At 64.4% G+C, this 27841-nt stretch overlaps 1 protein-coding gene across 2 annotated transcripts; it reads right to left on the reverse strand.

The window, feature by feature from the left end:
• LOC111138851 (myocyte enhancer factor 2D) lies at positions 1-27841 on the reverse strand. Of its 2 annotated transcripts, XM_022490762.1 has the most exons (12): positions 27699-27841; positions 12262-12453; positions 11485-11688; positions 10117-10254; positions 9049-9259; positions 8794-8850; positions 7157-7347; positions 6654-6674; positions 5414-5543; positions 2198-2426; positions 1531-1837; positions 1-1321 (listed from the first exon to the last, which is right to left on the reverse strand). In XM_022490762.1, the coding sequence occupies exons 2-12, from the start codon at positions 12313-12315 to the stop codon at positions 1310-1312; spliced, it is 1554 nt and encodes a 517-aa protein (XP_022346470.1). In that variant the 5' UTR covers positions 12316-12453; positions 27699-27841; the 3' UTR covers positions 1-1309. The 2 variants fall into 2 exon arrangements, with proteins under 2 accessions (XP_022346470.1, XP_022346471.1); XM_022490763.1 differs by lacking the exon at positions 6654-6674.

Genomic DNA, 27841 nt, shown 5'->3' on the forward strand with positions numbered 1-27841 from the left:
TGTACAGTACGGGCCGCTTGAGTCATTATTATTACAATATACTTTGACAAAAATAGAATCTCATTTCATATCAATACAACAACAACAAAAAAACCAGTTTCCTGGACTGTTACACGGCTAACGTTTTCCAAAGGTTGCTATTTACAATTACAGTAGCCAAGAGGGAAGGTGGGCTGCGGCCGGGGGCGGTGGGACAGGAGGTAGCCGACCAGGAGGACGCCCAGAGCAGGGAGGTGGGGTCGGGGTCGGGAGGATTTGGGAGGGGACTGGGAAGGGCCCAGGACCAAAGGAGGGAGGCGGCCTCCCACCCTCACGCCAGCCCAGTGTCCCTCCTGCGGATGGGGATGGGTCCGTGCAAGGAAGAGCGAGCCCCCAAACCCCTGCCCCAGCACGCTAAGCCCCTCACCGGAGCATCCCCCTCCCCATCCCCCCTGCACTTTCTGGCCTGTTTTCTGGGGCTGCTGTCGGCGAGGGACAGAGAGCTATTGCACTACTATCGCAGAGAAACCGTGAGGGAGGGTAGGGGGCCCGTTTCACCCCTCACCCCAGCTCTCGGCCCCTCCTCATGGCTCTCCATCTTTCTCTCCAAATGTGCTTCCAAGGGGTCCCCACCTCAAACCCTGCCCCCAGCCTCAGAATCCCAGGCACCCTTCCCAGCCCAGAAGCTCGGCCAGCACCCCCACACTTTGGGGGTGCATGCTGTATGTGGGCAGGGGTGCTGGGGGCCAGGCTGGGGTGCTCTGCCCCAGGTGCCTGTGGCCACGGGAAGAGCCCAGGCACAGAGACCCTTTCCAGAACCTATGCCTCGCCTCCCCCTGAAACACAAACCCACCAACAAGCTGACTTTGGAGTTTCAGTCTGTTGTAAGGGGTTTTGTTGTTTGGCAGGTTTTTTGGTTATTTCCCTCTGTCTGGGGGGACGGGGTGGGAGGGCTCCGCGTGCAGGGCTCAGCACCTGTCCTGTCCCAAAGGCCTATCGGGCTCCCCACCCCTCCTGCAGCATATGTGTACAACGTGCAAAGTGTCCCCCCCCTTCCCGCAAAAAATCAGCCCCCCCCAACCAGTGAAATGGCGGGGGGTGCAGAAGGAGGGGACGGGACCGTCCTCCTCTCCAAAGCGAGAATCCAAATTAAAAAAAATATAATAATAATAATAATAATATAATAATTATACACAAACGTAACCGTCAACAGGACACGGAGCACAAAAGGAAGTGGGGGTCGAGCGGGAGGAGCCCAGGGCGGGGAGGGGTGGGCGGTGAGATTGTCAGCTCTTCGTCAGGGAGGCTGAGAGGAGGGGAGAGGGAATCGTCACTTTAATGTCTGCGGAGAAAGGAGACGGAGAGCAGGGTGTCAGGGCCCCAGCCCTGGGCTAGGCGCCCCCCATTCCCCTCTCCCCGCAGGGCTGGGCTGGCTTGGAGGGGCCTGTGGCAGGGCGGGGGCGGCCCAGAGTCCTCCCAGGTGGGGCTCAGGGGCGGGGGCGGCCCCCGGGGTGCAGCAGGCCTGCGGCGGGAGGGGTGGTGCTACAGTACCCAGGTGTCCAGCCGCATCCTCTTCACAGCGGGGCCCTCCGCCTCGGGCTCCTGGGCCGGGCGCAGCAGGCCCAGGGTGGGCCCGAAGTCCCCCCGTCCGTCGTCCCGGTCCCCGGTCTCGTAGGAGCCGCTGGCGGGGCTGCTGAGGCCGTCGCCAGGCTCGGGGCGGGTGGCCGGGAACACGGCTGGAGGGGGCGGTGCGGGGCTGCGCTCCCGGCTGGGGGACACCGGCTCCGACTTGATGCTGATGTGGGGGTGGGTGGTGACTGTGAGGGCGGCCCCCACGTGGGGCAGTGGGCTGCCCGGGCTGGGCACCAGGACAGAAGCAAGGAGGTACGGGACACAGAGGGGGTGGGGGGGCGGGAGGGAGAGGGAGGAGGTGGGGCAGGGAGGGACGCACAGGAGAGCCGCCAGAGGGGAGATGGGGAAGAGGAGAAGGAGCCATGTTAGTTCTTTCTGTCCTAGGTCACCCAAGACCGCCTGGTGCTCTGGGCTGGCTTGGGAGGGGCTCCGGGGCTGCCTCTCCGTGCCCCATGTCTCGTGCCGTCCACTGGTGACAGAGCACCTCGGTGGGGGGCACCCTGCTCCCGACAGGAGCCTCCTCTTCCCAGCCCCAACCCTGCCTTCCCTGAGCCCCCCACCCACCCCGGGGCGCCCTGGGACTCACATCAGGCTGCTGAGAGACACGGGGACCAGATGGGGCTGTGGCTGGGGCTGCTGGGGCGGCTGTGGCGGCTGGGGCGGCGGCTGCGGCGGCTGCTGCTGGGGCGGCTGCGGCTGGGGCGGCTGCGCAGGCTGCGTGGGCTGCGGCCAGGCGGTGACGCTGCCTAGTGACAGCCCCCCGGGCGAGCTGAAGGTCGGGAGGGAGGAGAGCTCGGCGCTGCTCAGCTGGTAATCTGCGTGGGGTGGGGAGAGGACAGAAGGACTCAGCGGCCCCCCCAGCGCAGGGACCCCAAGAAGGGAATTCGAGAAGGGAATGTGCAGGTGCTGCTTCTCAGCAGGAGGAAGATGCGTTTTTAAAACAGGTTAACTATTCTCTTCCCTTTCACCACGGGTAGGTGTCACATTCAAGATGTCAACTGAAAGAGGGAAAGTCAGGAGGGTCTGACACACGCCCAACCATCATCGCTTCCACAGCCAGGTCTTCATGTGCCTGAGACGGGTGTCGTGCGGACCCCGGGCGCATGGCGCATGTCGCAGGGAAGCAAACTGCCATCACCCCCCACCCCCGGGGCTGCGTCCCTGCGCCGCGAGACTGTCAGCGCGCAAGGGTCCAGGGGTTCGAGCCGCCGTGTCCGCACAGCCACCGGGTGGATGGGCGTGGGCCCCAGCTGGGCCCGCAGAGCAAAGGGGCGGTGAGGGTACCCTAACCCCTGTGGCCCCGGCCGGGTTCCCCGTGAGGCGGTGCTCCTTGCTCCCGTCTCGGTCTTAAGGAAGAAGCTGACGTCTGCGCAGCTGACGCCGCACCGGGCGCTCCTACGGCAGCCTGTCTGGGCTGCTTGGCAGAGGCACCCCGAGGGGCGCAGAGCAACGGCTTTGTGGGGGCCCACAGACACACCCCACGTGGCCCCCCCACCACGCTCTTACTCAAGGGCTCCCCGGCTGTGCCCTGGTCTTTGTGCAGGGACCACGGCACCACTGCACAACAGAACAAGAAGGGCGAGCGCGAGGCCCCCAGAGGCCCCGTAACCCAGGGCAAGCGATGCACTCGGCCTTGTCCGCCTGACACGCGCAGCACGAGGCCTGACGGGCGAGGGAAGGCACGTGGGCGCGCACCACGGCGTCTGGCACACAGGACGGATCCCAAAGACCGGCCTGGGGCTGTTCCTAATTCACGAGCGAGGCAATCACAGCGTCCAGTGTGGGGGACCCTGGGTGGAGACGAGACCCCGAGCTCCTGGCTAACCCGTAAGTCTCACGCGGAGACGGTCCCTGCCTCTGGTCTCGTAACAACACTGGGGCTGAGACGCTGGTCCTTAACAAAAGCGGAGCGAGGGCAGGAGGGAGCTCCTTGGACTCATGTGACAGACAGGGATGGCCATCCTCAAAGAGCTCCTGCCTCGCCTGCCATCCCACCGCCAGGAGACGCGAGGGGCCCGGCTCCCGTCCCGCACGTCGCCACCACACTGGGGCCCCATCTATGTGGAGGCCCGGGGCCCCCTGGAGAGGAGGGACACGGCGGACAGGCCGCCTGGCAGCCCACTTGCTCCGGACCCAAAGCGACCCGCGGACCTCTGCGGCCAGCGCCAGCAAGGGTCAGGCCTGCCCCTTTCCTGGGACACCAGCGGAGCCGGCCTGCCTTCAGCCAGAACTTGAGCCGGGGCCAGGGACTAGGAACGCCGGACAGCTGAACGGCAGCGCGTTTCCGTTTGTACACGGAGGGCCACCTGGAAACACCTGCTGTGGACACGGAGGTGCGCTGAGCGGCTGCAGCAGCTTCCGGACCCGGAGCCCCAGCTTCTGGGAGGGCACGAGGGGGCCCACACCTCCCAGCAGGGCCCCGAGGGCAGGCCCCAGGTCGGAACGTGCTTTCACACCACACTGCCAAACAGTCTGAAGTCTGGCCTTGCCGGGCGCCTGTCCCAGTGTCACAGAGGCCGCTAACCTCCTGCTTCAGGAGACTCCCAAGGGCCACACATGATGGCAGGAAACCACCGCTGCGTTTCAGGGTTTCCAAGAACTGGAGCTCTGAAACAGTGGTCTGTGCTGCTCTCTGCCGCCCACGCTGCCCACCCTCGACTCTTCTAGAAGAGGAGACTGGCCCTGGGGGCACAGCCATCTGCGGCTGCCCGCAGGCCCCATACAGACACAGGCCGCAAGCACAGGGCTGAGGGGTGACCACACGACACCTGGGCAGGGACATCCACATGCGGACGCAGTTGGCGGGGTCTGGCCCCTCACCGTGGCGGGGCTCGGCCCCTCACCGTGGCGGAGCTGCTCCAGCTTCCTGTCCTGCCCCGGGGGGCTTCCCTGTGTCTGCAATGGTGCGGTTCTAGCTTTGTACCCGGGGAAGAGGCAGGATTGTGCGACCATCTGTACACTTGTCTGGAGCAGGGGCTGGGGAGGCGGGAGTTTAAGGGCCTTTTGGTCTAGTCTGATCCAGCACAAAACAGCCCCAGCACAAGCCAGTCCCAGGACTGGGACCCTGTGGAGCGCCTGAGGTCTCGGCAGGAGACAAATCCTCAGACACAAGGTGCCGAGGCGTTTCCCCATGAGCAAGTCCGGCGTGGGGTGCAGGCCAGGACGGCCCAGAGCGCCACCAACTGCTCCTTGGAGGGGACTGTGGGGGACTCAGGATGGCCTGAGCGCTGGGTGTCCTGTCCGAATTCTTCCACCCAGAGGCCCCCCCATGTCTCCGAGCAGCTCTCCACCCGCACACCCCTGCCCGACCTTTATCAGCTCCCTCACCTCCTCCTCCTCCTCCAGGGAGCCTTGCTGTGCTGGGCTATGCTGCCCAGACCATGCCCCTCCCCTCCCCTCCCCTCCTCAGCCCTGGGCCCCCTGCTCAGCCGACCTCTGGCTTGGCTCCTCCTCAGACAGGAGGCTCCCTAAGGGCAGGGACTCCTTTCTCCATCAGGTCCTATATTAAAAATGGGGAATACCTACTTATTAACTTGAATTTCAGACAAAACAATGAGTAATTTTTTAACATTTTAGCAGAAGAACGTCTTTGACACGCACTTATCCTCAAAAATTGTGTTTTATTTGAAATTCAAATTTCAGTGGACATCGGTTTCTACTTGCTGACTCTGGCAACCTTCGTCAGGTGGGGGCTCCCCTCCCCCTGGAGCATCCCCCAGCGACTCTCTCCTGCTCCCCCTCTGGTCCCAATACAGCCCCAGGAGCTCCGTGGGCGGGGAAGCCGCGGAGCGCCAGCACTCACCTGTGTTGTAGGCAGTGGGCATGGAGGAGAAGGGGAGGCCCTGGCTGAGTAAACTGGGCGTTGCCACGGAAACCACTGGCGTGGTGAGCGAGTGGGTGGACTGGGAGGCCCCGAGGCGCTGGGCATTGTTCTGCAGGAGGAAAGGGGTCGGTTGGTGGAGGGTCGCACCAGGCAGGTGGGGAGAGGGTGGGCTGCCTTCCCCCCCAGCCCTCCAGTCCAAGGCCAAGCTGGGGCCCCAGGCCCCCAATAGCCCTAGGCTCGGTCTGGAGGGGGCCGCAGACAGGCAGGACTCCTGGCGTGTTCCCAGAGAGGCCGAGACCTGGGGTGGGAGACGCGCATGGCCGGGCGGAGGAGAAGCAGACTGGGCCACCCTCCCTGCCGGAGCGCACGAGCCTCTGCACGGGATGCCGGGCCTGGCGTGGCGCGGGCCCGCATGCGCACACACGTGTGCGGGGCTGTCAGCCCCGTCTGCCGCTGAGTCACTTGTCTATTCCAGCCCCAAGCCGCGGCCGAAGCTGCCGACGTGTTGGCCGCCGAAGCCCGCTGCCTTTTCCAGCCTCCCTGGCCCCCGTCAGGGAACCAGGGAGGGAGAGGCCCCACCCTCGCGGCAGGCGAGGGCCAGTGTGGACACGGGAGGGCGTGTGCGCAGCTGCCACTGCCTGAGCACATGCAAGGCGGGCTGCCTGCGGGACCAGCAGGGCCAGGCAGAGGGGCTGTGGCAAGCTCCCTCCCCCGCACTCCCACCCCCCAGCCCCAGGTAAATCTGGCTCAGCCTGGGACCTCTGCTGCTCTGGGAACGCGCTGTCGTCGCCAGCCGGCTCCCCTGCTAAGGAGGCCCCCATCCTGGGTCCCAAGCATGCTCAGCAGGATGGAGCCAGGGGGCAAGTCCGGCGCAGTCCCCCCAAGATGGGCATCCTGGGGCCCCAGCAGACAGGCCCAATGAGGCTTGGGGCTGGCCCTTACCCCATGCACACACGCGTGCACATGCACACACGCAGAGAAGGGGAGGTGTGGTTGAACACGGCACATAAAGACAGGCACATACACACAGGTACAGACACGTGCACATCTGACCCCCGACCCCTGCCCCATTCAGCCCTGGACCCCGCCCAGCATGGAGGAAACACCGCACAGCACACCGGCCGCTGGAGGGACAGGGCGCACGCTCCCCAGGGCCGCGCGGGGCCACAGGCTGACCCAGGGCTCCAAGCCACCACACATGTCTCTGGGCCTCACTTACCAGATCTAAGTGGTCCTCAGTCTGGGAGCGGAAATGAAAGCAAGGGGCGGTTCAGTGTGCGGCCCTGGCCCTCGCCTCATACCCCGGCCCCTGTAGCCGCCCCGTCCACCTCCTCGCACAGGAGCAGGACAGCTGTGCAGCCCGGACAAGGCTCTTTGGTGTCCACACCGACTCCAGAAAATGCCACAGCCTGATGTCCACCAGTTAGGAACCCATCACAATCCAAGCCTCATCTTTCCGTTGCACTGGCAAGCCTCCCCCCTGCCCCTCCCTGGCACAGAACCTTTTCTCCCACCTCCTGTCCCTTCCTCCTGCCCTCATTGTTGGCACGTCCACGTTCCGACCTCTCGGAGGGCCCTCTGGAGAATGAGAGCTCACAAGAAGTCCAGCTTTTGTGGTCTCCCTTGGGCAGACCCACAGACTGGCTGGCCTGCATCCCTCCTGCCGGAGCTCGGCTCTTCCCCACCCCCAGCCCCTGCCCCTCAGTGCAGACCCCCACTCACCAGATGATGCATCAACCCCTTTCCTCCCTGGGAGGTGATGACCCTCAGGTCAGGCTTGCGACTGGGGGCTCCAAGCTGGGCGCCGTGGGTGGGCGGAGGTGGAGACTTGGCAGGGATGCCCTTGTTCAGAGTGCTGCCATTGGCCACGGGGAGGAGCCCGGGGGAAGCCCGGGCACTGACATAGCCATTCCCTGAGAGAAGGAAAGGGTGTCAGAGGACAGACGCGGACCCAGCCCTCTGCCCCTGTGCCAGGACTCCACGCTCAGGCTCGCAGGGGCTGCTGAGCTCTCTGATCCTCCCCGAAAACCCCCGTCCTGGGAGAAGGGGAGAAGCCCCCTCACTCCGGAATTACCGGATTATTCCCCTGGCTCTAGGCAACGTGTGCCAGAACACGGGGGCAGAAGCACCAGAGCCGGAAGCCAGGTGGCCTCGCCTCCTCACCTCCCTTCTGGTGACACAGACAGGGCAGGGCGTCCAGCACCTTCCAACCCCATGACCTGCCCCACTTCTCACGGGGGCCGGCTGCAGATGGGGAGGGCAGCCTGGGCCTTGGGCCTCCTCAAGGACCCCCCCGAGGCACCCCGACCACTCAGACTGCAGCTTTGGCCAGAGACGGGGTACACGTGACAGGACGCCCATGGCCCTGGGGGAGATGAGCCACCGGCCGGTGGTGGTGCTGTTGCTGGTCACAGGGGACCGATGACACACCCACCACAACTGGCGACCACCAGTGTCATAAGGACCTCGTGCGTTTGCGCCACCATCTACACAGGCCCCTCGTTCATCTGAGCTCACTGAACCCTCACGCTGAACCTCACGAGGCAGACAGGAGCGGGGTGAGCCTCAAGCCCAGGATGGTGAACTTGAGGCCTGGTGGGCAGAGGCACACGGACTCGTCCAGGACAACGTGGCGGGCTGGACGCCATGCCAGGCCCCCACCCGCCTTCCACATGCTGGGCCTGGGCACGGGGAAGACCCACCTTGGCCTGAAGACCGCAGGCCCTTCTCCGGCCCTCTTTGCCCTCCTCGGAGATGAAAGGATGGCCGTGTCCTCCACGCCCCGACCCCGGTGCCCAGTCACCCCCAAGGATGCACTGGATGGTGCCTGGGGTTAAACTGTAGGCTCTAAAGCCCAGAGAAGTGGGGACAACCACAGTCCTGAGTGTCACCTTGCTCTGTCCCCCGGGAGCACACTGTTCCCCTCCAAGTGTGGGGCTGCCTGCATCCCAATTTCTGGATCACTCCGGGAACGGCAGGAATGTCGGCATGACGTCAACGGTGACATTTGAAGTCATCGTCACCAGCCAGCCAGCAGCACAGGGCAGGGGAGAGGCCGTCGGCGGCCGGGGTTCTGAGCAGGAACACGTCAGCAGCGCCATACACAGGCTTCCTCCAGATCCCACCTAGATGCCCCGTTCACCAGAGAAGCCCCACATCCCTCTCCCCCAGCTGGAGACGTGGGTCTCTTCTTCCAGTCTGTCCAGGATTCCCTGAGCCTCCATCTCTGGTGACCGCCCATGCCAGTCAGGGCTGCAGACCACCCTGAGGCTCAGCTTGGGTCCTGGGACCTTCCTCTTATCTCCTCTGGGTCCCTCCAGGTCCCTGGGGCCCACGAGGCCACCGAGCAGACCACTCACCGACAGGGCTGGGGCAGGCTCCGTTAGCACTGTTGAGGTCGCCCCCCAGCATGGCCCCTGGGGACAAACAGAGCCACAGTGAGCTGGCAGGACGGCACCTTCCACAGCAGGACCCAGGACCACAGAGCCACAGGAGCCCCGGTCCCTTCCCTCAGGAGCCACCCAAGCGAGCGACGGAAGGCCGTGCTGGGCGAAGGGAATCTCCTGCTGGTAACGGAATCCCCGAGTGCCCGGCAGGCCTCCTTCCCACCTCACCTGCGCTGGCTGGCCGCTGGGGCAGGCCCGGGGACACGCTGTTCCTCTGCAGCGCTGGCTGCTGGGGGGACAGGAGCCGTGGGTCCGTGAGGGATGACGTCACCAGGGAAGGGGTGACCAGAGAGCTGCTGGGATTGCTGAACTGCAGGGAGCTCTGACTGGACACAGGCACTGTGACAGGCATGGCGAAGTTGGGGGCCGGCACAGCGGACTAGACAGAAGATGGAGAAGCGGGGTCAGGCCAGGCAACACCCCCACCCTGGACCCACTGTGCCCAGGGACAGGCGGGCCCCGGGCTCCTCGATCCTGGGCTGTGTGTGCGAGGGCCCGTGGCTCAAGCTCTCCCGCCTGGCCCTCTTGGAGGCGGTTTGCTGGAGGGAGCGCTTTGGGACAGAGCTCTGGCCCAGAGAAAGACCTGCTCGCGGTGGACGGGACCAGGGACCCCCGAAAGGCCCCCAGTGGAGGCAGGTTAGTCCTCAGCCAGGCGGGACACACGGGGAGCAGGTTAGAGGGCCTGAGGACAGACCCACACGCACCCACGCAGCTGGGGACGGCCTGCACCGAGGCTCAGGACCCATGTCAACTGTGCTCCCTCAGCGGGCAGCTCGGGCCAGCGGTGTCTGCGTAGGCCCCCCGGACACCCGGCCCCTACTTTCCTGCTGGCTACGGCCCTCACGTCATCTACACACGCCCTGCGGCCACTCCCGGCCCGCGCTCCGCCTGCACGGAGACTCAGCCAGGGCCATGGGCATCCACAGCGCGGCTGGGTGGCGCCTCGCTGGTGACCGCCAGCCCCGCGCAGCACGGGACGGGCGTCAGGGGCGGCCGGGGGCCGGCGCGAAGCCACACCATGCACCGCGGGGAGACGGCCCCATGCGACTACTCACGGCCAGTCTATAACTCTGCATCATTTTATCAAACTCCTCGTCTATCTTTTTATACTTCTCCTCCGTCTGGGGGGTCAGGGCAAACACCTCGTCCGCCTCGGGGCTCTCACACTCCCTGTGCTTCTTGTGCAGCGCCTGGGGGCCGGAAGGGGCCGACAGACACGCGGTGAGTGGGGCTCACCCCGTAGCGCCGGAAGAGCCCGTCCAGCTCCTCGCTGGCGCGCCGGTACTTGTCCTCCAGCAGGGGGCTCTGCTCCAGCGAGTCCTCCCCGTCGGGCTCGGGGCTGTCACAGCCGTTGAAGCCCTTCTTCCTCAGGGTCTGCAACCGCAGCAGCGCGTCAGCCGGCGTCCGCGGGGCGGGGTCCCCGGCGCCCTCCTACCTTCTCCCCACCCCCCTCCTCTGGGTCCCCAGCATTTCCCAGCCACCCCCCTCTCCTCCCTGTGGCACTGTGGGGACACGCGCTGGGTTGGGGCGGGGGGGAGGGGACAACTGCGTGTGGCTCAGGCCCCAGGGCCCACCTCGGGGTGGGGGGGCGGGGGCCCACAATGTACTTGGCACAGACACGTGCTTCCCAGGTGACAGGTGGGGGGGGCCCTGGGGGGATGGGCTGGGGGCTGATGCCAGGGGAAGGGGGCCAGCCCCTGTCTGACCACCCCCAGTACCCCACGGGGGAAAGGCAGCCCTTGCTCACAGGAAGAGGGGGAGAGACGCAGAGACAGAGGAAGAGGCCCAAGGAAACCGGAGTACGTGAAGCCCCTGCTGTGCGACCCCCCCACGCTGTCCTTGCCAGGGGCCCTCGCCACGTTGGGGACCACCTGGTAGGAGTGGAGCAGACCCCAGAGTTCCCTCTTCCTGCTCTAAACACCTTCACAGACGCTTGTTCTGTCGTTAGTGGATAACGAGTGTATGTCTTCCGTTCTAGTCGAGAGTAATCTGTTTTCTCTATTACAGAACTAAGGTAACTTCCTCCACATCTTGGAGTTCAAGCGGGAGGCCAAGCCTGTGGCTTCCCGGGCACCCGCCTCACTGGCAGAAGTTCTGTTCCCTGAAAGCACGCACGCCCCGTGGGAGAAGCAGGAACTGGGCTGTCTCGTTTAAGTCCCACCACACCCTTCCAAGCTCAGCCCGGGCCCTGTTTCGTGGAGGTGGGCTCCACGGCCCGAGGACACACAGCCAGGAAAGGCCACCACTGGACTCCAAGGCCCGTGTCCTCCGAAAGCCTACAATGCTGGCTTGTTTTGAAACAGAAGACTGAGCCCCAGGGACCCAAAAGGGACAGAGGCAGAGCGGGACAGCTGGAAACAGAGGAAGAAAGATAGAGACAGAGTCAGATGCAGGAAAAGACCAACGATGGACAAGGAGAGAAAAAGACAGAGAGAACCAGAGAGGAGACTGAGCAGAGGGACGTCCTGCCGGCCTCACAAGCATGAGCGGAGGCGCAGCGGGCCGGGCGGGCAGCAGCCAGCCGGGGTGTACACCAGGCCGGGCGGGCAGCCCGCCCGCCTCCTCGGTCCGGGCTCGGGAGCGTGCGCGCGCCCACGGGCCCACCTCGATGATGTCGGCGTTGGTGCGGCTCTCGTGCGGCTCGTTGTACTCGGTGTACTTGAGCAGGACCTTGTCCATGTCGGTGCTGGCGTACTGGAACAGCTTGTTGGAGTGGTTGAAGATGATGAGCGCGATCTCGCAGTCACACAGCACGCTCAGCTCGTACGCCTTCTTCATCAGCCCGAACTTACGCTTGGTGAATGTCACCTGCGGGCAGTGGGGGGGGGGCAGGGTGGCGCTCAGTAAAAGCCTGCTCCCGAGCCCCTGGCCTGGGGGCGGGGGTGGGGGTACAGACCAGCACCTTCTGGCCAGCGTAGGGCCACAGGGCAGCCCAGAGCTGCCTCATAGAAGGAAGAGAACATGGACGGACAGAGCTCCACACCCCCGTGCCAGGGGTTGTGAGTGGGTCAGGGAAGGAAAACGGGAGGGCTTCCCAGATCTTCCCCTGGTGTAGGAAGACAGGGAGAATTAATCTTGGGGAACAGGGTGTGCCTGGGCATGGCCTGAAGCTGGCGTATGGTCCCTGGGTGGGGTGGGCGGGGGGGACACCCAGGTCTCCTCTTACAGCAGCAGGTAAGCCTTGGAGTTCTAAGATACAGAGTTCCAAGAGCCACAGGGAGCTGGGGTTCCTCTCCTCCCAGTTCAGTCCTTCCCCTTCCATAATAGCCTCCAGAGGCCCCCTCCTCAAGGAAGCCCTCTTAGACTAGCAAGAGGGAGTGGAGGCAAAGGCCAGCTCCCTGCCCTTGCCCACTCTACGTGGCCCCAATACCCCCTTCTCACCTGTCGGTTCCGCTCGTCAGTGATTCGCTGGATCTGAATCTTTTTCCTCCCCATCTTCTCCGGGGATCCTCAGTGCTAGGGAGGGGAGGGGATCGCTGGGTGGCGGGTCTCGGCGCACCTCACACTGTGCTCATGAACAGCCTGGGACCAGGGCTCAGTTCATGGTCTGCAGGACAGCTTCTGCACAGCGTCCTGGGAGGGGAGGGGAGGGTCACGAGAGGACAGTCAGCCCCGGCTAGCACCAGCACGCAGGCCAGGCTCACCGCACCCCAGGAGAGGCTGGCGGCATCCACCCCATCCTCGAGATGGGGACATGGGGGTGCCCTGAGGCAGCAGCAGGCGCTCACACCCAGGGCCTAGGCCCCAGACCAGGCTCTTTCCACACCAACGCTGCTGCTCTCGGGTTCCGGATCACACACAGTTGGCTTCCAAGGGTCTGGGTCCTGGAAAACGCCCTCAGCCCTCTCCTCTGCCCAGAACCCGCCTGGAGTAAAGACAGCTGGGTCTGCCAGCTGCCCCTTGGGCCTAGAGGGGCACTGCCATTCGCGGTGCCCGGTGCAGAGAGTACCTCCTACCAGGGCCACGCACTGCTAACCCTGGTGCCAGGACAGGTGCACTCTGCGGCCCGGGGTCAAGCACACAGAACAGCCCAGAGCCTGGGGGCCCGGGGTAGGGCCGGGGCTGCAGAGCCCCCTCCCCCTCCCTTGAGGGCTGCTCTACACCCGTATCCCCATATCCTCCATGGGCCTCTGCCTCAAAGTTCTGCTTCAAGAGCCGCTTCTGCTGCTTAAAATAAACACACACACACACAACCCCGCCACAGCAGAGTCCAAGCTTTCTCCGCGCGGGGGTCCACGGTGATCCACAACTATTTTGGGCCCTGTGGGCCATTTGGGTCTGCACAACACATAAACACAGACGGGCCACGGAGCTGAGGGACAACAACAGGCACGGGGGCAGCTGCGGCCCCGAGGGCACAGCCTGCAGACGCCCACTCTGGGGGACCACGCCGTGTCTAGGACCCGAGCCCAGTCTGGGCTCCAGCCCTTCCCAGCCTCGCCCCCCCGAAGCACGGATCAAGGACGGAGCCGCTGGTGTGCACCGAGGCTGTTGGCCTCCAGGAACATGCAGACGCCCCCTCCATCTTCCGCAGCCGGGCGACTCCAGGGCGGACCAGTGTGTGCCGAGGGAAGCCCAGGCTGACCCAGGAAGTGCCCGCGCTCAGGTGTGGGCGGTGCCCAAACAGGCTGGGTGAGCCCTCAGGGACTGGATGGACCTGGGGTGGGATGGAGGCGAGCGATGAGCCCATGGCCCCTTGGGCTCTGTGAATGGGGAGAATCAGAGGTGGAGCCTTCTGGGAGAAGGGCCGGGGTGGGTAGCGAGCAGGAGGTCTACGCTTTCCAAAGCCACTCTGGGTCTGAGGAAGAGCCTTGGCCGTGGAGGTCCAGCCTGACCCCCAACCACAGAGCTCCAGGCAGACACCCTACAGCACAGTCCAGCAGGTGGGCTCTCACTGCCCCCAACCTGAGCAGAGAAGACAGGCACACCTGTCGTTTGGGACCCCCTCCCAAGCCCCCACTCCCAGGGGCTGCGGAGTCTACCCTGAGCCTTTCCAGCCCCACCCAACCATGGCCCCCAAGGTCCCACAGTAGATGGCGGAGCTCAGCCTTGGCAGCTCGGCCAAGGAGGGCAAGGGAGAGGGAGGGGAGGCAGGGAATCTGGACTTGGGAGGAGCCAGGAACACCCCTTCCCATCAGTTCCTGTCCCTAGGACGGGCCCTCAGGCTCTCCCTAGCCCAGCTGGAAAGAGAGTTTCTGCTCTGTCTGGAGACCTCAGGAAACAACCCCGTGGCGCTCCCGCACAACCAGAGGGATCCTCCACCCCCCTCTCCCCGACAGGGGTCCCAAACCTCTTCCTCTCTCCCTTGTTCTCTGGGTACTCCTTGGGTCCTGGGTCCCCTACTGTCCCGCGGGACAACACCCACCCAGCCCCCGCAGCCCTGAGTGGCCCAGCAGCCGCCCCACTCCTTGCCTATGGCCCCATCTCTGCCAAAGACCACGTGGAAGGCCCCAGCCCAAGGATTTCAGCCCCCATCAGTCCGCTTCCCAGTGCGACCCCAGAGTTGTGTTTCTCAGAGCCGCAGGACTCTGGGCTCCTGGGGAGGGCGGAGAGGGGGCACGGAGAATAAGGGGCCACGATGACGGCTTTTTCTTGGAAAGCAAGGCCTGGCCTCGTGTCAAGGGTTTCACGGCCACCCTCCCATGCTCAGAGCATCTACCTTCCCTCCGCCACCCAGTCTCCCAGCTCCCTCTCGCCGCCTTTTGTGCAGAAGCAAATTCTTGCTGGGATGTGGCCTCTTATCAGCTTCGGGCCAGTTCTCTCTCTTCCTCCAAGTGGGGAGAGAGCCTCTCTGTGCTCGGGTGAGCCCTGCAAAGTCATTCCTGCAGTCTGACCTTGTTCCCTTGGTTCTCAGGGTCCCTGCCCTTCTAGCACTTACCACCATCGCACACTGGCTACATCCCCGCGCTTCCATTCCATGCCCAGCTCCCCGGGAGCTCGAGCTAGAGCAGGAGCCACGTCCGCCCTTTTCACCACTCTACCCCCCCCATAAGGAGGAGCTCAGGAAGGCTCTGCTCAAACGAGGACCGTCTCCCTCGCGACCCTGTGAGAAGGCCTTCTTGCGGTCTAACTCCGGTCAGTCCCGCTGCAGGACCTGCAGCCTCTCACTGTGCCCCTGAACTTGTACGTTTGGACACCACCGGCCCTCCTAGTGTGCCCGCCTCTCCAGGCCGGGCCTCAGCCCTCCCCATCCTTGGGCTGCCTGGTGCAGAGGGTGAGACTCTGAAGTCTGCGGAGCGGCCCCGAGCACATGGAGATGGAGAGGATGGGGTTGCTTAGGCAACTGTCGCCTGGCAACCAGCTCCCTGGCTGATCTCCTACACCACCCCCCCACCCCCGCTTCATGCTGGGGGAGCTGGGATGCAAGAGGGATCAGGCTGAGGAGACAGGGAAGCCACAGAGGACCCCCGCCCCAAGCATCCTCTGACCAGAGCGGAGTCAGGGACAAAAAGACCAGGCCCAGTCCATCCCCTCTCTGCCAGGGGAGCCCCTGACTCCACACCTCCTGGGCCCCCCGCCCACTGTTGCTCCTGTCCCTGTGCCTGCAATGCCAGAGGACGAGGTGCCCCTGCCCTGGGCAGTCCTTCCTCCCATCTGACCAAGAGCCCCCCACGGAGCGGGCTGAGTCTGTGATAACCTCCTCCCCTTCCACCCATGCTGCCTGCTCCACATGGCCCAGAGTCTGAGCCCCCCCGGGGCCAGAACACGAATTCACCGGTGACTTTGGAGGGAGGGTGGCTGCGACCTGGGTGGGCACCGAGGACCCTACACTGACCCCATCAGGGTGAAGGAGGCCCATCCTGTCCCGCTTCCCTCCCACTCAATTAGGAAGATCCTAATGAACACCTGGGCCTCCCTAATTAGCCCCCTGCCTGATGACCTAACCCACTGCCAGGAGCCAGAGGCCCGAACATCTGTTCTTCTGATGGCACCTCTGCTCCCCGGCCTGGCCTGCCCCCACTCTGCCTCTTCTTCCCGGCCCTCTTCTCCTCCTCTAGGAAGCCCTCCCAGACCTGACTTTTGGCTGTCTCTCCTGGAGCCCAGGGCTGGAGGGGGCTTAGCCAGCTGCTGTGGACACAGGGGCGTTGGCTGGGTTGGCTGTCCGGCTCTGCTGGCCCCAGGGCCCGCCTGACCTTAGGACCCAACTACGGCTCCTTGGGCTGGCGGCATCTGTGTCACCCCTGGAAGGCTCTGGCAGTTTCTGCTTCTCCCACTCAAAGCAGTGCCGGCAGGACAGAGCTGGGCAGGCTGGGCCTCCTGGGGGCATGGAGTGGGGACAGAGAGAGCACAGGGGGAGGGGATGGCAGCTGGGCCAGGCCCAGGAGGCAGGCACAGACGCACCTTCTTTAGGGAAGGGTGGCGGCAGGGCAGCCCAGCAAAGGGAACAGAGGACGCGGGGCTGGGGAGGCGTACCTGACACCACCTGACAGAGACCCCAGAGGGCCGCCTGTCCAAGCTGGGATCCAGGCCCAATAGAAGTGGGTTCTATTTACATGCAAATGAGGTGCAAACAATATGCAAAGCGTACCCTAAAGGGGGTCTCAGGCTGGAGGGGCCACGGGAGAAAAAGCAGGCCCGGCCTCCCCCAGTTTAACACCTCTTGGTACCTGAGCAATATTCAAACCATTGTCAGGTTTCAGAATGATGCTATCTCAGTTCCTGTGTGAGGGTGGCCTGGGGCCAGTGGGGAGAGTGCAGGGGGCGGCCAGGGCAGCCTCCCGGACCTGCAGCAGCTGTGGCCCAGATGCCCTTCCTGGGGGCCTCCGGACACGCCTTCCAGCTCCTCTCTCCTCCCTCCCCATGCCCCCGCCCCCAGGCCTGCTGCCCCGGGGCCCAGCAGCCCCCAGGAACCCGAGGGCGCCAGCGGGGCAGGTCAAACGCAGCAGGGGCCCAGAGAGGCTGAGCGAGCAGGCGGTCACAGAGCACGGGGCTTGCACCCCTCTCCGCTCATCAGGCAGGCCCTCTGTCCCTTCCTCTCGGGCGGTCCTGGCTGCAGGAGGGACTGGAGGGGAAGGCAGGAGGCGCTGGGGACAGCTGTCATCCCTCCTCCTGCCCCTTCCTCGTGGCTGGGCCGCAGGGCATGAAGTAGGCAGCAGGCGCCGGGGGAGGGGACGGGGAGGGGACAATCCAATCCACCTGTCACCCCCACAGTCAGACGGCCTCAAGCAGCCTGCTCACCAACGAGGGAGGAGGCGTGGCGAGGCAGACACGGAGGAGGGTGGTAGAGGGGGACAGACACCCAGACGGAGGAGAAAGAGAGGCCGAGAGGCCGAGAGGGGGGCCGAGGGTGGGGTGAGGCAGAGACAGACAAGGAGAGGCGGGGGGGGCAAGGCTCAGAGGCAGCTCAGCTGCGCCCCAAAGCTGGGCTGGGCGCGGGGGCACAACCGGACAGGATGCCAGGCCTCTGCCATCTGAGTCCTGCAGCCCGGCCAAGAGACGGAGCGGGGAGGGCAGGCCCCACGAAGGGCGAGGGCATCCGGGCTCCTGAGGGCAGGCAGGCCCCCACGGGGGGCAGAGGGGAGCCCAGGAGCCCCCTCAGTCCTGAGCCATCCCAGGGCTCCCAGCCCTCCTGGCCTCTCCCCTCAAAGCAGAGACACAGGGAGGTGCGCTCCTCAAGAGCTGGGTGGGCAGGTGAACCCCGACACTAAGACACAGGGCCCAGGAAGAGGGTGCTGGGGTTCCCAGGTCTGGGGTACACACAGGGGGCACCTTCCTTCTTCATCTCTGAGGTCCGTGGAAGTGAGGGCAGTGCCCCTCGCCCCCACCCAGCCGGCCCAGTTCTCACGGCCCCCAGCCTGCTCCCCCCTCCCCTCTGCTGTTCCATTCCACCGGCCCCCCAAGCCCAGGGTCCCACTTCATTCACCCCACAGTTCCAGTGTCTGCTTTCAAAGGCACAGGCAATCCCCAGCCCCATCCTCCTCCCCTCAAAGTGCCGTTTGGCAGGCTCCCTTCCCAAACCCCTGGTTCCCACCATCTTCCCCTCCCTCGGGAACTCCCCTCCCCCAGCCCAGCAGCCTCAGGGTTGGGCAGGGGCTATTTTTAGCCTGGGCACTGAGCTAATTTTAACTCACCGACAGGGACCTGGGGGCGGGCTGGCGGGCTGGGGGGAGGGGGAGGACCAGTCCAGGCATAGCTGGACCCAGAACAGGGTGGTCTCAGGTCCCAGGTGCCCTAGGAAGGCGAGTGGCGGCCAACACTGTGGCCTTGGCTGAAGGGACGGCAGCGGCCCCGCCGGACTGAGCAGCTGGACTGAGCAGCCGGCGTGGCCAGCGTGCCGGGCACCCGCCCGCAGCTTCCGCTGGACACCTCTCCCGAGCCCCACCCCAGGCTTCCCGCGGGGCAAATCCCTGGGATGGGGTCATCCTGTTCTCTGCCCAGGAGACGCCTCTCCAGGGAGGGTAGAGGGTCTGACTCCCGAGCCGCCCCCCTTCCCCACCCCAGCCTGTCCTTCCTGTAGTCTAGCTGCCATCCTTCCTGCAGCGGCCGGAGAGTGTCCAGTGCCCTACAGCGGCAGTGGCCAGTCCCCCACCCAGGCTCCAGCACCGCCCACCGCAGCTCTGGCTGTCCCCTGGGGGCCTCGGGGCTGGCTGCTGGGAACCACCCTTCACCCTAAATCCTCCCAACTTTCTGGAGCCACCGTGCCTGATCTCAGGAAGAATCTGGGGGTGGAAGGAGGTGGAATCCTAGCAGAAAAGGGGTGGCTGTGGTTGGGCCACAGGCAGCCCAGGGAAGCATGGGGTCTTTCGGCAGGGGTTCCGGAGGCCTGGGTTTTAGCCCTTGCTCTGGCCCTAAATGACTGCGTGGCCTTGAGTAAGTTACCCCCCCGCCCCACCACGTTTTACCCCACTGGTCAGTACAACGGGTGGGTGGAGGGAAGAGGGTACCCGAGTGCCCTTCCAGCCAAGCCATTTGGCTACTGTGCTCCTTAGAAAGGCCCCAAAGGAAGGGAGGTCAGGGGTGGGATCCTCCACGGGGAGGTAACAGAAGACATGGCCTGGCTGGCCCACTGTCTTCCAGCCCAGGGGGCAGGACAGCGTGGGGGCCACAAGACAGGAGGGACGGGGCTGATAAAGGCACAAGGTGCTTTCTGAACCCTCATAATACGAGGCAAAGGGTTGACAGAGGCTCGTGGTCAGCAAGGGCGGTACCAGGGGGAGAGGGGGCACATCCCCGCCCTGGCCGCAGAGACGCAGCTCCCCCAGCTCCAACCACACCTGGAAAGCCTATCAGACCCAGGGCTTGGGTAGTCACTGCCCCCCTCGAGGTCACGGTCATGGTCATTAGTGGGGCTGGTTCTGGAACCCAAGCCTGAGCCTTGCTTCACGCTCTACCCAGCTCTACCCAGCAGCCAGATCGCACTGACTCACTACCGCTCATTTGCATGGGGATTTGCATAGTGTCTCTGACCTTATTCCATCAGGGCTCAACTTCCCATTCCAGGAACTGGGCCGCCCCCACCCAGGACCCCTGGGCCCTCGGGATGGAGCTGGGCACCGTAGCCAGAAGGCATCCCCGAACCCAGAAAGAGTAGCTGTGGTACAGAGCTCTCAGTCTCACAGGCCCTGGGCTCTTGTCCCTCCCCTGAACGGGGCGGGGGTGTGACCCTGAGACAGAGGGACAGCAGCAGAGAATCACTGAGCTTCATGGGGGCTCCACAGCTGCCTGGGGGGGGGGGTTCCCAGGACAGATACCCCACCCATCCCGTAGTGCCCAGGCTGGGGCAGGAGGAGGACGGGCCGTCTGTTCTTTACTTCCACCTCCAGCCTCATTTCTAAAATCTGCTTCCAAGCCTCCAAATGAGAGCGGACGGTCTCGTGCAGGCCAGACAGACGCTAGGCTCAGGGAGGGCTTCCGAGGGCAGCCGCTTTGGCCTCAGAGTCGTCTCTGCGACTCCAGTTTGCTTTGTTAGAAGTCACCCAACCAAGCAGGGGCAGCTAGAAATGTCTAGGGGAGCACGGAGGCCCCAGCACGACCCTCCAGCCAACGGGGACTGGCGGGCAACCCGTCCCAAAGGGCTTGTCCGCCTGTCCAGTTAGAGCCCTGACTCTCGTGGCCCTGCCCTTGCCCAGTGGTCCATTGTCCCTGGACGGCCTTCCTGCTGTCCAGCCTCCATCCCTCCCACCGCGGCCGGCCCTTCCACACAGGTCACAGAGATGAGAGTGGTGGCCAGGGCCCCGGGCCATCTGAAGCGGTTGGGACGGTTAGTGTGTCACCTTCCACCTCCCCACCCAACTTCCCTCTGGGGTCCCGGGAGACAGAAGTGAAAGTGGCAGCTGGGGCCTTGGGGGCGGGTCGGCCAGAGAGCCGTTGGGTGAGCAGGAGCGCAATGCCACCAGGGCCCGGCCCGGCCGCTGCGGCGAGCGGGTGGACTGACGGTGAGAGCAGGGGAGGGGCTCCCCGTGGAAACGAGGGCACAGGGTGACTGTGGAATGAGGGTCCCGAGTGAAAGGGAGACAGAGGAGGACAGGACAGTGGGCAGTCTCAGAAGGACGCTCTTTAGGGGGATGCCAGGACCCTCCCTTCCCGGGCATAGGGCTGGGCAGGGCCACTCTGGCCGAGGCAGGTGGTGGGGTCTGGGCCCTGACTGCTGGACCAGCAGGCGGAGGAGACAGGACACAAGGCCCGAGGCCGGGGCCCTCACAGGGGGCAGCACCTGTCCTGACAAAAGGGAAGCTGGAGGGTCAGGCTCAAGTCAGTGTCCCCCTACAGTCACAGCCGGGCCCAAAAGAGGCCAATCCAATCAGAGAAAGCAAATCCTCCTAGAGACAGCACGACCTCAGGGAGCCACGGAGGACTTAAAGGGGCCACTCAGGGCGGTGGCTGGGTCTCCTCCTGCGGAAGGACAGTCCTCTAAGCCCTGGCGGGGATGGGCGGGAGGATGGCTGCTAGGGTTGGGCTGGCCAGGGCAGCCGGCCAGGCGGCTCTTACGGGATTAGCTCCCTGCTCGCAGGAAAGGAGCCAGGTGAGGCTAAGATGCCCGGCTGGAGGGGCCCAGGCGGGGGGGGGGGGGGCGCCTCACAGCGACACAAACACTTGCGCCCAATGCCACTCACAGCCCCCCTTCCGAGAACGGACGGTGTGCGGACCCCTGGGCGACCCCTGCCTGTCAACCAGCTCCTCTGCCTGCGACCGGCACCCCCATCCCAATCCCAGCGGGGGAGTCCCGCCCGCTGTCTAATCCCCATCTTTCTGCTACACTTTATGCCCAGCCCCCTCCCCCGGCCACGCCCCAGGGAGCAGGTGAGGGGGCCAAGGGGTTCCTACTCTCCCCTGCTGGGCCATCCCCTCACCCCCCACCCCCTGGCTGACAGGTGGGAGAAACAAGAGGGAGCAGCTGGGCCGGGACACCTGTCCCTACCCGGTCAGTCTGGGCCCCCCAGGCCTGCCCTGGGGGGTGCACAGGGGAGTCACCAGAGAAGCAAGCAGCTGTGGGGCTGGAGGAAAGGGGCTCGGAGGCTGGTCACCCCAGCCACTGCCCCTTGCAGGTCACAGAACACACGCACGCTTTAAGGAGAGACACTCGAAATCTGAGGTCATCTGTGCCATCCCCCTGCCTCCATGTTGCTTGATCCAACCGGAGCCTGGAGCAGGAAGACTCCAGAATGGAGACAGACCCCTCCCCTCCTCCCCCAGCCCCACCCACTGTCTCCTCTGGAGGTTTGGGGATGAGCTCTCCTTACTCTCCCAACCCTCAGCCCCACCAAGCGTCTGCTGGCGGGGGCAGGGCGGGAAGTCGGGAGGAGTAAGGAAGCGGCCACCAGGGATCCGCGAAGAGAAGACTCCCGGGGAAGGTGGAGGTGGAGGGAAGGCTCCGAGGCAGGGAGACAGCTGGCTGGGGAGGCAGGGGTGGGCTTGGCGTCCCCAAACCATCCCCGCGTGAGATGGAGCCCCAGGCCTGGAAGCCCCCACAGGGCCCCCTCAGGCAGCTCCCACACCCCCGGTCCCTGCCAGGACACCCCCCCTTTTGGGGGGCTGCCCAAGCCAGCAAGTCCTGGGTCGGGCTGGAATCGGGGTCTAGAAGAGAGGAGGCACCCACTTTCTAAGCACTGGCTCTTGAGGGCCCCACATGTCCCCCACGGACCCTCCCTCCTTTCCTAGGGGAAGTGGCTCTGTCACCAGTGATGAGGGGCAGAGGTGGGCTCCCTGCATGACGGGGGCTTCCCTCCCCCTGGGAGTCCAAGCAATTCCTTCCAGGACAGAGTCCCAAACCTCTGGGCCTGGGCGGGCTCCTGTCAGCCAGGCCTCTCGCCTTCAGACCAGCCTGAGTTCCTGCGGGCCCGTCTTCCCACACGGGCCACTCGTGACACCTTGCTCGAGCGGGTACTGGTAGGAGTCCTTCAGTCCCTTTTCTGGGGGCCTCCTGCCATGGCATGCCATCAGGCAAAGATACCAGATACCTTCTCAGGAAAGCAAAGCGATATCTCCCTCAGCTTCCCACCAAACCTCAGCCTCCACCCCGGGGCCAGGGGCTCCCAGGAGCATCCAGGGGCTCACCCTTCCCTTAATGTGCCGTCCTGTGCTCCCCCCGGGTCTCCCCAGGCCTCCTGCTCGCCAGGACCCTTCCCTAAACCTCAGACAAAGCCCCTAACTCCTCACTGGGGAAGAGGGACCTTCCCACTCCAGCTGGCTCATGTGACATGGGGGCAAGGGGATGGAGCAGACGACGCCCTCAGCAAACCACTTCCATCTCTGCCTCGGTTCCCCAGTTATACAGAACAGTTATGCCAGGAAACCGATGAGTGTCCAGGTGTCTGCATGCCCGGGACAGAGTGTGGCACACGGGGACGGCATGACCAGCGCTCCCTTCCTCCAGTCCCCAGGGATCTCAGGAGTTTCCGAGTTAGGTCTCCAAAGGAAGAGCGAATGGGATACGGCTGGCGGGGAAGGTCCCTTGATCAGAGGACAAAAACATCTCCTTTTCTATATGCTTCCCTGGTCTGCCCAGCTCCCTGGGGAGTGGCCAGAGCACCCAGCCAGAGGCACCAAGCCAAGGTCAGCGACCAGGCCTAGAGCCCAGAGCCTCCTGGGAGGGTGAGTTTAAATGAGTAAATATGGTCCCGCCTGGGTGTGGCCAGCAGCACGCGGAGCTCCGGACCAGCCCCTCCCCTCGAAGCCTTCCTGCAGAGGCAGAGCGCTCCCACAGCCGGCACAGCCGCCTCCCCACCCCTGCGGACTCTCGGGGTCCCGGGCAGAGTCAGGGAGCACATCCGCCAGGTCTGCACGGCGGCCAGGACCAGCCAAAAACATGGCGAGGCTCCCCGAAAGGTGAGGTGGCGGACACAGGCTCAGGAAAAGGAAAAATGAGCTGCCTTGGGTGGGGCCCCCCAGGCCAGGGGTCTACCCCGCAGTGCCCGCAGGCTCAGATGCAACCTTGACACATGGGGGTGGCCTTGCTCATCAGAGTGAGTGGGGAGGGAGACAGAGACTGGCGCAAACTACCACATCTCCCAGGTGCTCTGATGGCCTCTGGACTGGTGCGACTCACATCCACCTGGAAAGCTGCCTTAGCCCAGGGCACATGGCCCGAGTGGGGGTGCGGGGGGCAGAGGCGGTGTGAGCCAGGGCCCCGGGTAGGGGCCCCGGGGGCACTGCAGGGGCAGTGATGGGAGTCAGCTAGGGCTCCTCAACTGGCAAGCCAGGCCCCAGGGCTGTCCATCTGCGGTCTAACCTCAGTCCCTCCTGCTCTAGTGAGCCCTCCCTCTGCCAAGTCCTTGCAGGCCTCTGCCTCCTCACCCCTGGTCCCCCACCCATCCTCGGCCTCCAATCCCTTAATCATCTTCCCATTCACTGGCCCTCACCCCCGCGGGGTGGCAGCTGCTCAGTGGGCGTCTACACACCCCTGGGTATGAGCTCGCACACCTCCACGCACACCCGTGAGTATGAGCTCCCGCACCTTCACGCACGCCCATGTGTATGAGCTCGCACACCTTCACGCACGCCCATGTGTATGAGCTCGCACACCTGTGAGTATGAGCTCGCACACCTTCACGCACGCCCGTGTGAGCTCGCACACCTTCACGCATGCCCGTGAGCTCGCACACCTTCACACACGCCCATGTGTATGAGCTCCCGCACCTTCACGCACGCCCGTGTGTATGAGCTCGCACACCTTCACTCCATGTGCCCCTAAATGCTGGGAACCTGCCAGGTGCATCTGGGCACGGCTGCCTGCACAAGGACCCCCCCCCCCCCCCACCAACCAGCACCCCCTGGCAGGCTCCCAGCAAGGGGGCAGGAGAGAAAATAAATACCCAGCCCCAGGCCACTGTCTGAGCCTTTCAGAAAGCAGAGCCCCCAAGAACGGCTGGGGAAGAAAGCACCTTTAGAGCTCCCTCTTTCCCAGTCCGAGGGAGAGCCACCGCTGTCCCCTCAGCGAGCACCCTGGTAAGTTCTTCCCGAAGTTGGAGCGCCGGGCCGCTTGCTGCCGTGGTGGGCGGGCAGCCCGGCGCCAACCAGAAGCCGGCAAGGTGTCCAGCTTCCCACACAGAGCTCAGAGCACCTCGCACCTCCCCCTCCCACCATGAGTAAGTCGCCAAACTGGGACAGAAGGACAGACGGTTGGCCGGACTCCGGCCCCATGACTGGCTCATAAAAGCCACCAGCAATGACAGTGATGCTGAGGCGATGCGGGCTCCCCCCGCCACCGCCTTCTGTCCTCTAACAAGTGGGAAAATTGCCTCAAATTGGGGGGCCTCAGGGAGCCCAGAGAGTCCCAGCCTGGTCCCTTGAAGTGGGCAGAGCCCCCCACCGCAGAGCCCCCCACCCCATGACCCAGAACCTGACCCCTGACGACAGACCCCAGGCCCATGTCCGACTCCCGTACCCAAGGCAGACACCAAACGAACCCAGGCCAGCCTCCCTCACCTGCCCCCTACCCAGCCCTCCAGGAAGGCCACCACCTTCTGGGTGACAAGGGCAGAGAAGCAGGCTCTGAATAGTACAACCAGGGCCCTGCTGGAGGCCCCTGTCCATCCCGGACTCCTCTTGCTCCCACACAGGCAGAGAAGTAGGTGGCAAAGGTGGCAGAGTGTCCGACTCGGGGTCCCCACACTGGGCCAGGGCAAGCACCGAGATCTTGGACCCGGTGCCAGCCAGGGAGGGCAGCGGCCCAGGTGGCCGGGGGAGAAGGTTAGCAAGACAAGCAGAAGGCCAGGCCCCTCTGGGGGCCCAAGGGCGAGGGACGCCCACAGCAGAGACTGAGGAGGAGGAGGGTGGGAGCGGCTAGGTCGCAATCTGTGGGGGTCTAACCTAAGGCCTCCTCTTCCCTGGGCCCCAGTGGAGCCGGGGGCCTCCCTCAGCCTCCCTGCTACTGGTACTCTAGACGACCCCCACCCCCGCCCCCGCCAGGGACTTTACCCTCCACCTTCTTTCCTCACTGCACCTCCCAGGAAAGACCAAGGAAGATTAAAAAAAAAAAAAGAAAGAAAGAAAGAAAGAAAAAAAAAAAAAAAACCACCCTGCTGGAGAAAGATTATATAACAGCAGCCAGGAAGACTATCCTATCTCCGGGTCTGTGAGAAGAGCCTAGAGCCAAACAGGGCAGAGCTGGGAAGCCCAGGGCCCTCCAGCCCAGGAGCAGCAGGCCCAGAGCAGGGGGACAATGGGCAGTACGTCAGAGCCACCGTTCCTAGTCCTCCACCACTCAGTTCCAGGCACTGGGTACAGGAGACAGAAGCCCCAGCCCAGCCTCGCACACCCATCCCCCAGCACACGGTCAGGATGCTCTCTCTGCCTGGGTCCTGCTGCTCCCCTTGGACCTGAGGCTCCAAGAGCAAGGACTGTGTCTTCCCTCTCGTTGTCACTCCCTACTGTGGAGCCACGCCTGGAAGACTGGAGCTTAGACTAAAGCCCTGACACAGACCTGCTGTGTGATTTCAGGTACATGGCTCAACATCTCTGGTCCCTAGAGGAACACGAGTGAAAACCCTTCCTTTTCCCAGAGAAACCAGAGACCCCTCACTTACGCATGTCCACGCACACACCTATACACACACCCAGGTACACAAGCACATACAGGTATGCTGGGGGGCGGGGAGATACGACAAAGAGAATAGGACCAACTGAGACCCAACAGTCGAAATGCCCATCGTAGGGCAAACTAGGAAAGAGCCGTACGTAGGCTCTAGTGTTCCCCAATCACCCGACATAAGACATAAACGGGTCTTCAGCCACCCTCGCTGGGATCCCACCCCACCCCCACCTCCTGCCCAACACACTGGGAAACCACAGGAAGGAAATTCATTCCCAGGCAGGCCGTGGGAGCTGGGACAGCCAGGCTAAGTCCTGGGGCGGGTGTGACCCAGCGGCCACAGGCGGGCTGGACATCTGTGAACACTGACATGTGCCTTTTCAATGCTCCCCTTGGCTCCCAAGACTTCCCTGTTGGGGGTCCGAAGACGAGTGGGAGGTGGACAGCTCCCTAACTTCAAAACACCCAATCTAGGGCTGGCCTGGGCTCCCCTCCTATCTCGAGGCCAGAGCAGCCCAAGGTCACCGCCCCAGACGGCAAACTTCCCATAGTCCAGGCCGGCCCCTGAACTGCCTGGAAGACCCGCGAAGGGGCTGGGGGAGGGGTGGGTGAGGACCACCCCCAAACCAAAGAAACCAGGCTAATAAGGAGACCTCAAAAAGAGGACTCGGCACAGGGAAGGGGGGCAGAGGATCCACCCACTGTAGCCTCCCCCAAACCACCAACAATGCCCTGTTTAAGAGGAGGTACAGAGAGCCTCCCACTTAGAAGGACAAACCTGGGATAACCTAGTCAGTGGTTCCGAGGGTGCCCACACCCAGGAGCCCTCCGACGCTAGGACAGACCTACAGAGGCTGTCCAGAGGTCAGCTTGAACCACTAAAGAGAAGGGACCCTTTCTCCCATCCCCCTGAGACCCAAATCTGACAGCAGGGGGCTGCCACAGGGCAAGACACAAGACTCATCCTGGTCTCCTTGAAAGCCCCCCAACACTTCCTCGACCCCCACTCCCAGACCAGTTCAGCCTGCCATTGGTGGAAAGAGAGACTGGAGAACTCTTGGCCAGATGTTGAGCAGCTGCAAACTTCTGGCCAGGGTTTCTCCAACTGGGGCTGCTGACAAACCAGATCGGGGGTCTCGGAGTGGGGGTGGGAGGTCCCAAGAAAGGGTCGAGCGCGCCCACCTCCGTGGTGACTCGGCGTCCCAAGTCCACAGGCACCCGGCAATCCCGGGCCGGGACACACACACACACACACACACACACTCACACTCACACACCCCGACCCACCACCCCGGTGTCATCTGAACAACGTCCCCCCTCCCTCCCCCGCTTCCCAAACAGCTGCGGCTCCCCCCGCCCCCACCCTCCCGCCACCCTCCCAGGCCCCCTTCTGCACCATTTCGGGCCAAGGAGGAGTGAACAGGCGGCGCGAGCAGGGAGAGGGAGGGAGGGCCGGCTGTTAAAATGTCAGCCGCTCCCGGCTGTCACCGGAGACCCCCTCTGAGGATGGCGCCCCTGCCCAGACCACTCGCTGGCCGTCGTAACCCCCGACACCCACAGACGGGCGCGCCCCCAAGCGCAGGTCCCCACCCCGACCCCGGCACGCAGGGGAGTCAGAGCCCCCTGCACTTGTCCCCCGGCCGAGTCCCCTACACAAACAAGCAGCCCCCCACGTAGTCTCCCACCGCCGCCACACGGAAACAGCCTGCTCCGCGAGTTCCTCCCACCCGGGGGCCACCCCAGCCCACCCCTCAGGGGGACGGTCCAGACCACCCTCCACCCCAACCCCGGGACGGGGTGGGGGAGGGGGCCTCTTAAAGCGGCAGGCGCATTATTTTTCCCTACTCACCGGCCCCGCTGGGGGAAAGGGGTGTCACGGCTGGGAGGGGTGGCCCTCGCCCCCGGTCCGGGGGACCTTCAACGCCGGGCAGCCGCAGCTCCGGGCGGGGGGGAATAACAAATGAGGCCGGCGTCCGCGCGGGCCCTGGGCGG

The sequence above is a fragment of the Enhydra lutris genome, unplaced genomic scaffold, assembly GCF_002288905.1.
Source record: "Enhydra lutris kenyoni isolate GAN:26980312 unplaced genomic scaffold, ASM228890v2 scaffoldscaffold94, whole genome shotgun sequence".
Classification (NCBI taxonomy): domain Eukaryota; kingdom Metazoa; phylum Chordata; class Mammalia; order Carnivora; family Mustelidae; genus Enhydra; species Enhydra lutris.

What these genes read in the sequence shown, in the direction of transcription:
- LOC111138851 (XM_022490762.1), bottom strand. Translation starts at nt 12,315, where the DNA reads ATGGGGAGGAAAAAGATTCAGATCCAGCGAATCACTGACGAGCGGAAC. An exon ending in GGCTCTTCCGGCGCTACGGG is followed by an intron (nt 9,260 to 10,116) that starts GTGAGCCCCACT and finishes TCTTCTGTCTAG; the next exon opens with TCCGCTGTGCCGGCCCCCAA. An exon ending in AGGGGTTGATGCATCATCTG is followed by an intron (nt 6,675 to 7,156) that starts GTGAGTGGGGGT and finishes TTCCGCTCCCAG; the next exon opens with ACTGAGGACCACTTAGATCT.